This window comes from Orcinus orca, chromosome 20, assembly GCF_937001465.1.
Source record: "Orcinus orca chromosome 20, mOrcOrc1.1, whole genome shotgun sequence".
Classification (NCBI taxonomy): Eukaryota; Metazoa; Chordata; class Mammalia; order Artiodactyla; family Delphinidae; genus Orcinus; species Orcinus orca.
In genome coordinates, this window is record NC_064578.1 from 13,763,965 (window position 1) to 13,779,904 (window position 15,940).

Here is a 15,940-nt window from a genome sequence, read left to right on the forward strand (position 1 = left end):
TGCCAGAGACCCCTGGTGGTTGCTGACGTGGGGCTGAGCTGGAAGCCAGACTAGAGAAAGGAGCAATGGAGACGCCATGTGTGAGAGACACGTGGCTCCTGGCAGATGGGGAGCCACGGCTGGTCTTCTGAAAGCTGGATTTCGGGTGACAGTTCCAGTCCCACAGACCTCTGGCTACACGCTGTGTTCTGCCCTGCGTGTGAGGTCTCGGATTCACTGAAGCAAACCTTGCTATGCTGGGGCCATCTTGAGTGGGTCTCTGCTCCTTCTAACTCCAAGAGCTTTGGCTTCTGCAGCACTTTCTCTGCTCCTGTCTTAGGCCAGTGTTTGGGGAAGACTGTAGGGACTGTAGGGACCCCTGGAACGGCCTCAAAAGGATTTTTTATTCTCACGGGAGGCAGGTGGGATTCAAGACTGACTATTCCTTCTTGTGCTTAAGCTGAGAGCATAAGGTTTCTTTCCTCTTTCCAAGGAATAATCTGCAAATTAAGGAGGAAGATGACAACATGATGCCTGCAAATCCCTGTTAAAAACCGACCTTTGTTTAGAAATCAGGCTTGCTCACTTTTTATGTTTTTAGAACAGAATAGGGAGAAAGCTGCCCTTTCCTGTCCCCAAAAGGTCAGAAAGTGATAACAGTCTCTCAAGCCGTCTCTCAACTGTCTGCGGTGACAGTCTCCCGGAAATGCACACTACTTTTGGCTCTAGACTAGACCAGCCCTCTCGGCCATCTCCCTACCGCCATCAGCCATGAGAACAAGACCAACTCTGGGGCACAAGGGCCACCTGGGCCGAGATTCTACCTTCGGGCAGAGAACTGATGTGGCTGAGCTGACACTAGGCAGTGTTTGCAGTACATCGACTGGAAATTACGGGTGAGTGAAACCCACTGACTTAGCCCTCTCTTTTGGTACCCTGAATTTTCTGTTCCACTGCGAGGGAAAACGGTCTCAGTATGGTCTGACTTAGATAGGGAAGGCAGTTTTGGTCTGGAAGACCCTGAGATGGACACTTATTATTTACCTTGCATGTAGATGAAGCTTGGCTTTAAACCAAGCCTTATATCCCTAGGCTCTGGGACCTAGGGGAAGAATTCAGCATTTCTGAGCCTCAATTTCCCCAACTATAAAATGGGGATAATAATACAAAATCTGATACTACAAACTTCTGAGGATGAAATGAGATAATAAATGAAAATCACTTAGCACAGTGCTCGACATACAGCAGGAGGTCAATAAATGCTCACCATTTCACCTTACACTTCTAGTCTGACACCCCCCAAATCTCCCTCGCCACCAACATGCCACCTGAGCAGGCTTCATGACCTGATCTTTGGCTCTCCCCACAGTGCTTTGTCCCGTAGACACGTGAGTGTCTGATGGAGGAGTGCACTGCTCCATCGCGTGAACCAGTTTATCAGAGAGGTACCCAGAGGAGACGCCCACTGGGATAAACATATGCCCCCTCATATAAATTCCAGGGGGCCTGAGAGCCAGATAATCCCCATTCACAATACAGGCTCCAGAGCAGGGGTTTCCAAGAGCTCTTGCCCTGGCTTTATGCCAACCATGGTGGGCCGGGGCCACTGGGGCTACTCACCTTGTTGGAGACGGGCTTAACCACAATGTTCACGTCACAGGCGATCTTTCCCATGTTGGAGATCTTGAACCGAGCCTTGGCCTGATGGCCCACCAGGACATTGCAGAAGATGAACTTGTTCTCATCCTCCACAAACAGTCCCCCGCTCTCTATGGTCTGCAGGATGCTGTACAGGTTGGCGCTGCTACAGATTTGGTGCTCCTCAAATATCAAGGTGGTGTTGTCGGTCACGAAAGCTGGGGAGTGGAGGGAAGGCTGTGAGATGAAGGCTGAGAGCTCGATTCCTGCTCTCTGCAATTCCTAATTTGGAGGTTTAGACTCCAGCAAAGGACAATCACAGAGGGGAATTCACACAAGAAGGTGTGAGGGATGGGACAAATTCTGTCTTCTCTTCCTCTTTTGGACTGCTTTTGCTGGTCTCAACCACCTTTTCTTCCCAATGGTAAGGAGGATAAGATCCGGGGTGAGCTGAGGAAGGGAGGAGGCATTTGGCCCACTTTGGTGAGAGGCTGCAGGGGACCTACAGCCAGAGCAAGAGGAGCTGTCTCCGTGCTTCATCTGAGCTCTTTCTGGGTTAAAGTTGTAATACACTCAGTCATTGACCACTGTTCTCTGTGCATATGTTACAGGGAGTGGCCTGGCCATGAGCAGGATTCAGTGTTTCTGGGTTCTGTGCCATATCTCATTGCACCATCATTCCCAGGTAACAATATCCATCTGAGAATCCCAGACCAAACTCAGGAAGACCAGGAGTTTAAAGCTGCACATCCCCTTCTAGGTGTGCATGCCCTGTAAGTCTATAAGGAAAAATATGGCTGAAGACACCACAGGAAGATCTAAGGTCCCAAAGGAAGAAGCCCAGCCACGTCTATTAGGCATCTGCAAGGGAGGGGGTTCTTACAGAGGAAGGAAGGTCTTTTAAGGGGTGCTGTCCCATCTGAGTGCCCAGTACCTGGCTGACAGGCTTCGGCCAACAGGCTGTAAGGAATGCCAGTGGGCTGGTCTCTTGGGTCTCGGTCAGAGATATCAATCGCTAGAGATTCCTCACATCTTCCCACAGGGTCAGCCACACAGTCAACGGTCACGACCTGCATTCCTCCGGAAGAGATGGAGCCAAACCCAGGGTACACGGTGAACATGCCGAGGGTGCAGCGAGCCTGCAGGAAGGGTGGGAGGGGCAGGAGGGGCAGAGGCAGAGTGGGTGGCAGAGTCTGAGCCCTTCCACCAGAGTCATGAGATGGTGTCAAGAGGGACTGGATGTGGGGGGGTGGTTAGGGGGCTCTCGCCACAGGCTCTCTCTGGGCCCAGCTCTTCTCCTGGAGGCAGGGAGAGTCTGGGGGGTCTCCAGGGACAGGCTTTCTCGGCACTTCTTTCTATGCGCATTCCTTCTGAACAGTCATGGTTAAGTGGGGGTCTAAGGGAACAGACACATTCTACATAGTACAACACTTACCCAGATGGGAAACAGGGGTTAGGATTATGGACTTTTGAGTCAGATGCTCCTGGGTTTGAATCGCAGCCCTGCTGCGTATTAACTGTTTGACCTTGGACAAGTGACTTCTCTGAGTCTTAGTTTATCAGTAAAATGAAGCTAAACACTTTACCCTGAGAGCACCGGAGGCTTCAATAAAAGAATGTGTATGAAGCAATTAGCAAAGCATCTGTGCTCAAAACATGGGGTGTTATCATATACTTCTCTGGTTCTTAGGAGCTTCCTTCCTTTCTTATTTTTTTGCCCTCAGGCTTATTGAGATATAATTGACATATAACATTGTATAAGTTTAAGGTGTATGACATGATGATTTGATACCTGTATATATTACAAAATGATTACGTCAATGACTTTTAACAGCTACCAGGAACAGCAGGATTTCATTCCTCCATCTTTCTGGAGCCCCTCCCTCCATACACACCTTAATTGTAGTGTTCAGCATGTTGCTTGTCAATTGCTTATTTACCCTCTGCTTTTTATAAGTGTTTAAAATATTTCCTCTACATCCTTTTAGAACCACATCAGACAATGTTATAACTTTTTCTTTGATAGACGTAATTTAGAAAATTCAGGAGGAGAAGGAAAGTCTATTGAATTTACCCACATAATTGCTTGCCATGTTTTTTCTTCCTTCTTGATGCTCCATGATTCCTTCTTTTATTGTTTACTTTTTGTTTAGAGAACTTCCTTTAGCCATTCTTTTAGGAGAGATCTGCTGGTGACAAATTTAGTTTTCCTTCATCTGAGAAGATTTTGATTTTCCATTCATTTCTGAGGGATATCTTTGCTGGATATAAGATTACGGGTTCACAGTGATTTGCTTTCCACACTTGCAAAATGTTGTGCCATTTCCTTTTGGCCCCTCTGGTGTTTGGTAAGAAACCTGCTGTCATTTAAATAGTTTCCCCCCTATATGTAAGTATGTAAGGAGTCAGTCCTCCCTCATTGCTTTCAAGATTTTTTGTCTTTAGTTTTTAGAAATTTGACTATGATGTGTGTTGGTGTGGATTTCTTTGGGTTTGTCCTGTTAGAGATTTTCCCAGATTCTTGTATTTGTAGGTTTAAATATTTGCCAAATGTGGGAAGCTTTTAGCCATTTTTTTCCTTGAGTACCTTTTCAGCCCTACCTACTTCTTTTTCTTTTCTTTTCTCTCCTTTTTATTTATTTATTTGTTTTTTTGGTGTCATGATCTTTATTTATTTGTGGATTTATGTTATTAGTTATGTTTTAGGACAAACATGAATTTCCATTCTTTGAAAACAAAACAGCTTTGTAGAGGTTTATTCTGAATTATTTTACACAAAATAAAAATAAGGAAATATTTTTGTACATTCACATGATAGGACATTTCATAGGAATCAAAATTATATTTATGAAAGGTTTTAATAACTTAGGAAAATGCTTATGAGAAAGGTAGGTGAAAAAATAGTATAAAGTTATTAATATATTACCTGAATTGTGCACATATGCCAAATATTATCAGTAACTAACTCAGGGTGATGGGATTAGGCATTGTTTATGCTTCTTTCTATCAATATTTTACTTTTCAACTAGAGTAAGAAAAGACTATTTTCCTTTTATAACAATACTAAAAAAACACTAAATGAATGAAATAGATAATCAACAAGGACACACTACATAGCACAGGGAACTCCACTTAATACTCTCCAATAACCTACATGGGAAAAGAATCCGAAAAAGAACAGACACACATGTATGTACAACCAAATCACCTTGCCGCACACCGAAACCAACACAACACTGCAAATCAACCATACTCCAATATTAAACAAAACAAAACGAAACACTAAATGAGAGATTCACAAGGAAAAGCCTCCATCTATGGTTGCTTTCCATTTATCCAAAGAGATGAGACGGAGAAGGCAACGTACCAGGTTTATTCAGGCTGATCAGTCCCACCAAAGGGAAGAGAGGCAGCATGCTCAACTCTCCCCACATATGCCTTCCTAGTTTGGCTCCTAACCCTTCTCCAAAGAATCTCACTCCTTCTTTCTCTCCTTTCAATATCCCCTACCCTGACCCCCCCACCACCACAAATTCCATCAGACTTTTCTCCAGGGTAGAATGAGCTAGTCCACCATTGCTCGATGACCAGTTATCGTTTTTCTTCATTTGCATATGCTTTTAAAATAGCGTATTATACATCCTCCACATTATACGTACATATATCCTATAAGGACATTATAATATCCTTAAACTAAGTGGAGACTCTGTAACAGAGTTTGGGCTGAATCCTCTGCTCCATTTGCTTGAATGCCAACTGTGTTCTTTCCTCACTTCACTGGTGAAGTAGTAGCTAGACTGTAAACAGCCATCCACGAGCACCTCCTCCTTACCCTACCTGTGTCTATACAGGGACTTTCTGACCTTATTCTCTCAAATGCACTAATGTAGTATATTTCTAATAACATAGCATACAAATTTTTACATTATTATAGCTCTACAAACACTGTAACCCAATAAAGGTTATTTCTTGAACTATTAAGCAACTTAAGTAGCGTAATTACTAATACATTTCCCTCTTTAATACAGTACACTTTCTTTCTGAAGGTAAGAGTAGAGAAGTAGAGCAGAGAGGAAGGAAGGAAGAAAAGAAGAAAGAGGAACCATGGAGAGCGTCCCAAAGTTGTAACTAATTTGGGAAAGTAGCATAAAATAAAGCCTCTCCAAAGTGACATAAAAAATAGAATGCTTCTATTCTCTTTGTGTCACTCATCACCCAGTAGTCCTGGGAGGCCCTGAACTGCAGGGTAGGAACCCCTGCTTGAAGCAAAATAAGAAAGAGTATTGCTACACCTTCTGATCAATTTTAATTAGTGCTGTTCATCATATATGTTTAGCTTTTTGAACACATGGTTATTACATTAAACCATGTGACTTCTTTAGTCAATGAATTGTGAGCAGAAGTAAAGGGCGTCACTTTCAAGAGGTAATTTTAAGAGACAATGTGTAATTTATCACACTGTCCCCTTCTGTCTGCCATGGCAACCCAAAAGCCTGGGTCTGAGTGTAAGGGCAACACAGCGCAGTGTCCTCCTTCCTCCCCCATAGACATTAGTGAGAAATACTGAATAGAATTTTGTTGTTTAAAGCTATTGATAACTTTCAGGGTTGCCTGTTACCATGAGAATAGCAGACCCTGACTGATACTAATGCCGGTTTAAGTTAATAGCAAACGCTGGCTTGCTCCGCAGCCCTACCTATTTCCTACCTCTTTCTGGAACTCTGATGACAGGGTTGTTAGATTTTTTGTTATAGTTCCACAGGTCCCTGAGGGTCTGTTCACTCTTTTCCCATTAGACTAAACAGACTTTCAGTAGACTCAAAACAGTCTATTTTCTCTTTTTCTTTATATTGGGCATCCTAAGACACCTAAGATTGGACATCTCTTGTAAAGATGTCAACATCCTAATCCCTGGAACCTGTGAATATATTACCTTACACGGCAAAGGGACTTTGTTGATATGATTGAATTAAGAACCTTGAGATGGGGATAGTATCCTGTACTATCCTCGGCCCAATGTAATCACAAGAGTCCTTAGAAATGGAAGAAGCAGACATAAGAGAGTTAGAGGGAGATGTGACTATGGAAGAGGCTGGAGTAATGTGATATGAGAAGGACCCGATCCACCATTGTTGGTTTTGAAGATGGAGGAAGGGAATCATGAACCAAGGAATGCAGGTATCCTCTAGAACATGGAAAAGGGAAGAAAGTGGATCCTCTCCTAAAGTCTCTAGAAAAGAATGCAGGTATCTTGCCAATACCTTGACTTTAACCTAGTGAGACCTGTATCAGACTTCTGACCTACAGAACAATTTAAACAAGGGAAACAATTTGTATTGCTTTCAGCCACTAAGTTTCAGGTGATGTGTTATGGGAGCAATAGGAAGCAGACACAGGAATTTCTATTTTTCTGGCTTCAAGTTCACTGAGTCTTTCGTTTCCTCCATTCTGTTGTTGAATCCATCCACTGAGTTGTTTTTGTTTGTTTGTTTGTTTTTTTTGTGGTACGCGGGCCTCTCACTCTTGTGGCCTCTCCCGTTGCGGAGCACAGGCTCCGGACGCGCAGGCCCAGCAGCCATGGCTCACGGGCCCAGCCGCTCCGAGGCATGTGGGATCTTCCTGGACCGGGGCACGAACTCGTGTCCCCTGCATCGGCAGGTGGACTCTCAACCACTGCGCCACCAGGGAAACCCTATCCACTGAGTTTTAAATTTTGGTGATTCATCTTTTCAATTCCAAAATTTCCATTTGGTTCTTCTTTATATTTTCTCTTTCTTTGCTGAGAATTACTATATTTTTATTTCTTCCAAGTATATTTGTAATGGCTTTTTGAAACATTATGCTGGTTGCTTTAACATCTTTGTCAGATAATTCTAACATCTTGGGCATCTCGGTTTCAGCATCTATTGCTTATCTATTTTCACTTAGTTTGAGATCTTCCAGGTTCTTGGTATGCTGAGTGATTTTCAGTTGAAACCTGGATATTTTGGGTATTATATTATGAGACTCTGGATCTTATTTAACTTCTGTTTGAGCTGGCTTTCTCTGACACCACTCTGGCAGGGGAGGGGGGTAACACTGCCTTGTTACTGGCAGGTGGGGATAGTAGTCCAGATTCTCCACTCCGACTTCTTAGGGTGGGAGTTCCAGTTCCCCACTAGTCTTTGACTAATATTTCCCTTGTGGGGAGGGGTAAGAGTGTCTCATTACTGTTCTGCTGATTCCATGGGTTAGGAGGTCCCCTGGGGGGGATGAGAAGGATGTCTCATTACCACTGGGTTGGAGTGGAAGTCAAGGCTCCCCATGTGGTGTTGCCATTGACAATGGTGGAGGTGATGGTGGGTAATGAATGTCTGGCTCCCTACTGAGTGTTCTTGGACATCACTTTGGCAGGGGGTCAGGGCACCTCATTATAGCCTGGATTGAGTGAGAAGTCTAGGCTCCCCACTGGCCTTTGCTTGAAATATGTGGGGTAGGACCACAGATTTCTCTGTCATGTTTGACTGTAATATTACAGTTCTTATCTGAAAGTTTTCTGTCTTGCTAGGCTACCTTTTCCTGGTCCTTTGGCTAGTGGGAGAAGGCTTTTGTTGGGGCCTTTTTTGGTCCGTGCTTGTTGATGTTTCTGGATTGCTGGCTCCCTCAGCACCCGATCTAGGGTATACGAAGCAAAAAGAAATCAGGGAACTCATCACTGTGATGTCTATTGGGTCCCAAGGACCCTAGCTGGTGTGATTTTTTCTCTCCATTTTTCAGTCTTCTGTGTTTGTTTTATACATAATGTCCATGGTTTTTAGTTGTACTTAGTTGGAAGACTAGGGAAAAAGATGTCTACTTCATCTTACCAGATGTAAAAGTCTTCAAATCTCCTTTTATTTTATTTTTTTGACAGGGAAAAGAAAGTAGAGTTTGTTGGTGGGCATGGGTAGGGAGGGGGCGGCTCCAAGGCTCTTATGAGTGCAGGGCCCGCCATTTGTCCAGGGGGCCACGATTAGGGATGTACTTGACCCCACCGCCAACTGGAATGAGCCGCTTTTCTGCCACCATGTTTTCAAATTCATCTGCATTAAACTTAGTAAATCCCCACTTCTTGGAGATGTGGATCTTCTGGCGGCCAGGGAACTTGAACGTGGCCCTGCGGAGGGCCTCAATCACATGCTCCTTGTTCTGCAGCTTGGTGCGGATGGACATTATGACCTTGCCAATGCGGACCCTGGTCACTGTGCCCTGGGGCTTTCCAGAGGCACCACGCATACCTGTCTGGAGCCTAGATTGGGGACAGCATGCCAGTCATAAATGTCCACTGGAAAGGGCTGTCTCCAAGGTCCCTTAGGGCAACCCGTACAGGCAACAGGCCGCATACACTACCGAGGAGGCTGCTGTTTGCAGCCCTTGCGCACCGGGCCCCCATGGGGAAAAGAGCACAGTCGGCTTAACTGGCTGCAATCTCCTTTTATTTAAGCCAATCTGAATGGGCTTCTATTTCATATCAACAAATGATTCTTGATTGAAATACTTATGAAGAGTAGAAACTAATTTTAAAGCAATGAGGAGCCAATGAAGGTTTTAAAGCAAAAGAGGATATCCAAATTAAAAGCCATAACTCCTTATTTCAAGAGGAAAGTGATATTTCATTATAACTATTTAATATTCCTGCCATAGTAGGAATATTCAAAATTCAAATCCCACTATCCTAGGGAGGTATTTGTTGCTAGAACTAGTTGGCAGGTTTCTGTTGCTAGAACACAGGGGTTTCTGTGAAAAAGGAAAAGGGTGCTCACCTGGTTTGTGGCATTTACGTCTTTCTGAACAGAGTCAGAGAACTTGGTTGCCTTAGAAGGTCCAGTCCTGTAGAGGCTCTCTCTTTCCCGGGATCTTGCATGTCTAACACGGCTGACGCTGCTTAAAGAAGCAAGAGCATACCCTCAGGTTGGGGTGGTCATTAAATACCACCTGCCTGTCTGCTTGCAAGGTCCCTTCTCCTTGGAATGGAGGAAAGGGCCTTTCCTTGCCCAAGAGGGCATCGGGGAGCATAGCCGGCTTATTCATCATCAGCCAAACTCATTGAACAGTTGTGAAAGAAGTAGGCAGAAATTATACTTATTAACTATGATTCATAAGGACATTGAAGTTTACTGCAAGTAAATAATAATTTTAAACGTTTACTTGAGTTCACTGGAAAGTTGTGTGTGGAAATTATTTGTAGACCTCAAATCTTTTATCACTTAAAAAGTGCAATGGCAAATAGATTAAATTCTGTCCCTCTTCTTCACATTTAGAGTCACGGTGTTTTTAAGACTTAGTGTAAACAATAGCACAAACACAGGTTTTGGTAGGTGTTCACTTCACTCGAAACTAGTTTACCCAATAATTGGTTTTTCAGAGGCCAGTTCACCTAAAATATTCAAATGTATTTGAGGTACAATTTTAAACTTTTGAGAGTTTTATATATTTGAGAATTCACTTGCTTAATGACCAGAACAACTGGAGTTTGAGTGCTTTGCATGAATTTGTGTATGCTAATATGAAAAATAAATTAAAATTAAAACCAATTTAAAGCAAAACAAAATTATAATACCTATAAATAAACATTATTAAATTATAAAATAAGTAATAAAAAATTAGGTTGAAATTAGATTTGGAAGAAAGAGACTTTAGACAGTTTAATTAAAAATGTCTTAATATGTTCAAACTTTGCCAAAATGGAAGAGGAGAGCGACAAAAATATAAAACAATTACGAACAATGTAAAACTGTATGTCTGATTTAAAACAATTAATTAGGAAGTCAATCTTAAATTACTAATTATTTAGAAAGTCAATTCATTTGAAAGTCAAGACAAAGTACCTGGGAACTGGTAAAAACAATCCCTAATTTGTCAAAAAGGAATATGACAAATAAAAGCCAAAAGCACTCAGAAAGGTAAATGGTTTTGATTAATTGATTGACAGCCACCTTTTGAAGAATACAGAGTTTTGCTGTTGGAACAATTACTAAGTTAGCTGTTGTGATAAAGTGTCTTCATGGGGAGAAGGTAAAAACAGTCCCGGGAAAGAAGGCCCTCACCAGGCTTTCTCTAGTCCAAATTTCCAGGGTACCCTTTGCCATCCCCCATGATGAAGCACAGCTATGATTCCTTTTGATTTAGCTTGCTGTTATAAATCCTACAGAATGACAGATAGGACAATGACTTACTGGTAAGTAATGCAGCACACTAGGAGCACCAGGACAACAGACACAATCCCATGCAGAAGATTTTACATTTGTTCAATTAAAATGTATCATATATTGGACAGCAGTTGGAAAGCATGTGAAGTTTGGAGTCAGACATGTGGGTTCAGAACTGAGATCCACTGATGATTTCTTCCATAATCTTGGATGAGTCACTTCTAAACCTTAGTAACCTTACCCACAAAAGGGGATTGGGGGTGAATTTAGATTAACTATATGAAAGCTCATTGTAAAATATGAAGTACTGATTAACCAGGGAACGGTGTGAGTTAAGAAAATACTTGTCTTACATTTTCTTCTGATGGAGGGCGCTCTCCCCTGTCAGCCTATAGAGGGTGTATTTGAAATCGATCACACCTCGATTTTCTATGGTGAAGGAGGAGCTTTTGCGCGTGCCACAGATCAAAGCCCCGAAGTTGATGATGGAGGAGGGGATGATGCTGTATCTGGAGAACACGGCATTCACAGAGATCTTAATTGGGATGCTGGAAATGACTTTACCTCCTTCTGAGATACTGGGCTCAATAATCTAGAAAGGGAAAAAGGATTGGGAAGATGTCAGCCACCAGCATAACTCCAGAATTTCCATGACTGTCCACTTCATTCCGTATTTTCTTCATTGACATGAAGCCAAGTTCTCTGTATCATTCTCTTCATATTATTGCATCATCAATATGAGTAAATGCTAACATAAAACTTAACGTGTACCAGCCGTGGGTCAAAATGCACCACGTGTGCCTCCCATTTTCACTTCCCTTCTCTTCACTTTGACTTGAAACTCAGTTTCCCTATCTCTGGTCTTGTCTCTTCCGAAGACCAGGGGTCACGTTTCTGCTCTGGGGTTGTCAATTTCTGATGACTCTGCATACCTCCCACCCGACCTACCCGTGCCTATAGTTCCCTAAGCCCTGGTGTATCCTCTCTGGTTGCCACCAGGCCAGCACTCCCTTTCCCCCCCGGAGCATGGGTTAGACTGCGTACGCTTCCTTTAGGCGTGAGTCCCACGAGCCTGCCACCGTGTGAGTCCTCCCTTTGAGCTCGCTTACCTGACAGCGCAGAACTGGCTGGTGCTCCATCTTCACTTCCTTTTTTGCACGGAAGAGCACCTGGACATTTGTGGGTTTTTCCACTGCGGTCAGTGAGCCCTTCTTGGGTTGGACTGAGATCATGGAACTTATATTGGTTGCTGAAATCCCTAAGGAGTCCACAGAAAAGCTGAGAGGCAAGAATAAAAAGTCAGTTTTAGTCATTATCTAGGGAACCCAAGACACTAGAGATGAGACTCTAGACGGTTAAGTGCCTGCCATGTCCCCAGCCCTGTTTAACCACTATGCGTAGCAGTGTTCACTGTGCTTTGTACTCTGTGACCACCCCTCCTTAGCCAGGATTGACCAGGCCAAGCATTGGTGCTTGAGGCAGAGACAGCCATCTCTGGCCTGTGGTTAAGAGGGGTCCTTGCAGGAGAGCTGTGTCTAATAGGAACACGTGATGCTGGATAAGGACCAACTAAATCAATTCATTTCTCTCCCTCCCTGTCTCCCTCTCTCTCTTTGTCCCCCTTCCTTCCTCCCTCCCTGCTCTGAGACTGAATGCAGCACACACAGAGGCAACAGTGATGCAGAAGCCAGAGGATCTAAGGGAGGAGAGAAAGGGCGGGGGCAGAAGTCATGCAACAGAGGTGTTCAGAAGTGAGGCCACGGCCCAATGCAGGTGAGGTGAAGGGTCACAGAGAAAAGCTGACTCACGAGATGCCAGGGGGACTGGAGCTGGAGCAAGAAACTGAAGCTGAGGCGAGACACCTGCAGTTGCCGTGGGGACCCACATGTTATCCCCAGTAGGGTCCAGGAGACCTGGCCCTTCGTTGCTATGTGCATGGTGCCTGTGCTTCCTCACTCCCCTGCACATCCCTTCAGTGAACCCTGATCACTTACTCCAACCCAAGGGTGCCTCTGTTCCATGAAGCCTAAAAGAGCAGAGCTAACGCCCTGTCATAATCTAAAACAAAACTCACGACGGGCAGGATTCCAGTTTAGCTTTTATTTATATTTATTTATTTCAATTTAGGGTTCTAAGGAACGGTAGTATTGAGGTGGGACTGTTCTAATTTCGGCAATATTTGAACTGAAGCGAAATTATCATGAATACGCTGAATGCCTCCAGGTCTGCCGGGGGAAGTTCCTTTATCAACTCTGAATTCTTCTGGGGGAGGGATGACCTTCCATAAAATCGATTGGCCATAGGTGCTGGCACTGCCAGAGGGACCTCCTCCCCCCCTGCACCCGGCGTCACGCTTTCCTCCCTGAGGAATCTCCCTTATTTAGTGTTTCATTTTTAATCTCAAGGATGAGCACAAGCTGGAGCTCTATTCCACCAGGCCACCACTTGGAGTCTATAATACAGTAGTTCTTAAAATTAAAAAAGAAAACTGGAAAATCCCTCGGTCTTTACATGAAATCCTATGTAGACTGCCAACTTATGAAACAGAGAGGAGCTGAAAGGAGGGCAGGATGGCTTAAGGCCAGGGCCGCCATCTCCGGTCTCTCACTCCACCCCTAAGACCAGACCTCACCCCAGTATCTCCTCCTCCCAACCTCCCCCTGAGGCTCTCCCCCGACCCCCAGACCCCTGTGGCTCCAGGCTATAGAGCAGTTGGGATTCTATTCACCTGAAACCAAGAGGAGCTAACAGCAGAGATGGTTCTTATGATTTCCCTGATCGACTTTTTAAAAATATCTCTCAGGCAACACACTTCTTGCCATGAGTGGATGTGGATGACCACATGCTGTCTGATTTTTAGGTTACCTGAACATGACCTCGTGTTTCCCACGGTTCTTCAGTTGCAGGGGCTGTTTCACCTCCTCCATGACCCTCACAATCCCAAAATCGAGGCCTCCTTCAGTTCCTGCAGAAGCCAGGGGCCGGGGTGGGGAAGGGTGGGATGAGTGGGCATGGCAGTGAGAAGCAGGGGAGCTTCCAGTTGAAGTTCACACGGAAAATCCACGGCGACAATTTCAGAGAATCTGTTTTCTGAAAACACTGTGCCTAGAAAAGCCTCTTGTAATTGAGCCTTAGTAAACAAACAACAGACACTGCTCTTGCGCCCAGTTCAGTGGGGTGGCTCCCTCTGGCTTCTATCCTAGGACTACTGTTCTTCCTTTCACGTCTCTCATTAGCTAAAACTCCCAGTGTTGAAAAAGATTTTTGAATCATGTGTATAATATTCAGAATTGGGATATAACGTATACATCTGTATTGTTATACTTTGCATTATGTCATAAACATTTCCCCAAACAATTAAAAACTCCCAATAAGTGTGATTTTTTTTTTTTTTTTTTTTGCGGTACGTGGGCCTCTCACTGTTGTGGCCTCTCCCGTTGAGGAGCACAGGCTCCGGACGCGCAGGCTCAGCGGCCATGGCTCATGGACCCAGCCGCTCCGCAGCATGTGGGATCTTCCCGGACCGGGGCACGAACCCATGTCCCCTGCATCGGCAGGTGGATTCTCAACCACTGCGCCACCAGGGAAGCCCCATAAGTGTGATTTTAATGGCTGTATAATATGGCTGTTTCATAATTTACAATATTATTCCTACAATAATAATATTTCATTATAGATAGACATTTAGGGTATTCCTAATCTTCCATTATTATAAATAATTCTGCAGTAAGTGTTGTTGTACATAAGACTAATGACATCCAGGTAAATATGTAGCTTTAACATTCTACGAGTCTTGCTGAGTAGGAGACCTATCGGAAGAAGGAGGGCCCTAACCTGGGTGTTGGCGCAGTGTGGTAGGCAGGATAATGCCCTGCACCACCCCCACTCCCTCCCCTGCAAGATGTCCACGTCCTAGTCCCTGGAACCTGTAAATATGCTAGCCTACATGGCAAAGGGGAATTACGGTATTAGATGGAATTAAGATTGCTAATCATCTGACTAAAATAATGGAGATTATACTCGATTCTCTGGGTGGGCTCCAAGTAATCACAAAGGTCCTTAAAAGTAGAAGAGGGAGACAGAAGTGGGCGAACCAGAGAGATGGCAGCGTGAGAAGGACCTGACCCAACATTGCTGGCTTTGAAGATGGAGGAAGGGGACCATGAGCTGAGGGACGTGTGTGGCTTCCAGAAGGTGGAGAAGGCAAGGAAACGGGTTCGCCCCCAGAGACTCCAGAAGGGGACGCAGCCCTGCCAACACTTTGCTTTTAGCCCAGTGAGATCCATTTCGGACTGCTGACCTAAAGAACTGTAAGATAATAAATATGTATTGTTTTAAGCCATAAAGTTTGTGGTAATTTGTTAGGGCAGTGATAGAAAAACAACACAGGCAGGCAGATAAGAGCTCACTCTCAGATGACTGTTCAGAAGAGAGCTCTGCAAATTTTATATTTTGACCAAGCCTTGTTGTCTCCAGTTGGAGAAATTAAGATTCATAGTAACATTGCTAACATCACTTGAACTTGCGTGATTACTATTTACCTAAATTCCACCTCTCTCCCCAACAACCACTGATCTTTCTCTACACAAGAAACATACTGCCTAAAAGATGTGACCTCTAAACACCCTTTCCTTGAAGGGGTCAACAGACCTTTGGGGAAGCTGATGTCCAAGGTAACGTCGTAGGACTCTGCGAAGATCAGGATGTTTTCAATCTGAACGACACCAACGAGGTTGTCTGGATCTAAAACCTGTCGGGGTAAGAGAAATTCTTTTGTAAAAGCAAGACCCACAAGGTGCTTGGAGCCTGAACTATGGAACATGCAGGAGGAATCATGAAGAAGGGGCTATGGTAAGGAACATTTTTGAAATGTATTCAGCTTTTGTTTTCACTGAGCATTTGGTAGGATGAGTGTTCTTCGTAACACCCTTTGGGGAAGGCTGGTGTAGACAATCAATACAAGGATGGGGAAATGGGACTGCATTTTCCAACCTGTCCACTTACTGGGTTTCAATTATTTGCATGATTGTCACGACCTTACTGAAGTTTGGGTTGTGAGTGTACATTGCAGGAAAGTGTTCTTTGAACTTTCAAGTCAACTAAACCTGAAGAGCATTTTTCTGACAGTTGAAATGAAAAACACTTATATTGTAAAT

The 15,940-nt window shown here is 44.1% G+C and overlaps 1 protein-coding gene and 1 non-coding gene across 2 annotated transcripts in view; both read right to left on the reverse strand.

Moving 5' to 3' along the window:
* The window catches only part of HYDIN (HYDIN axonemal central pair apparatus protein), a 440,857-nt gene that overhangs the window by 50,809 nt on the left and 374,108 nt on the right, over window positions 1-15,940 (reverse strand). The window contains exons 55-61 of the mRNA XM_049703807.1: window positions 15,435-15,534; window positions 13,650-13,749; window positions 11,894-12,062; window positions 11,138-11,376; window positions 9,399-9,516; window positions 2,552-2,756; window positions 1,600-1,835 (exon numbers count right to left, since the gene is read on the reverse strand). Of these exons, the coding sequence (XP_049559764.1) occupies window positions 1,600-1,835; window positions 2,552-2,756; window positions 9,399-9,516; window positions 11,138-11,376; window positions 11,894-12,062; window positions 13,650-13,749; window positions 15,435-15,534 (1,167 nt within the window). The remainder of the gene's footprint in view (window positions 1-1,599; window positions 1,836-2,551; window positions 2,757-9,398; window positions 9,517-11,137; window positions 11,377-11,893; window positions 12,063-13,649; window positions 13,750-15,434; window positions 15,535-15,940) is intronic.
* On the reverse strand, window positions 8,929-9,063 carry LOC117202647 (small nucleolar RNA SNORA70). Its single transcript, XR_004485125.1, has one exon. It is a non-coding gene; the product is annotated as a small nucleolar RNA SNORA70 (small nucleolar RNA).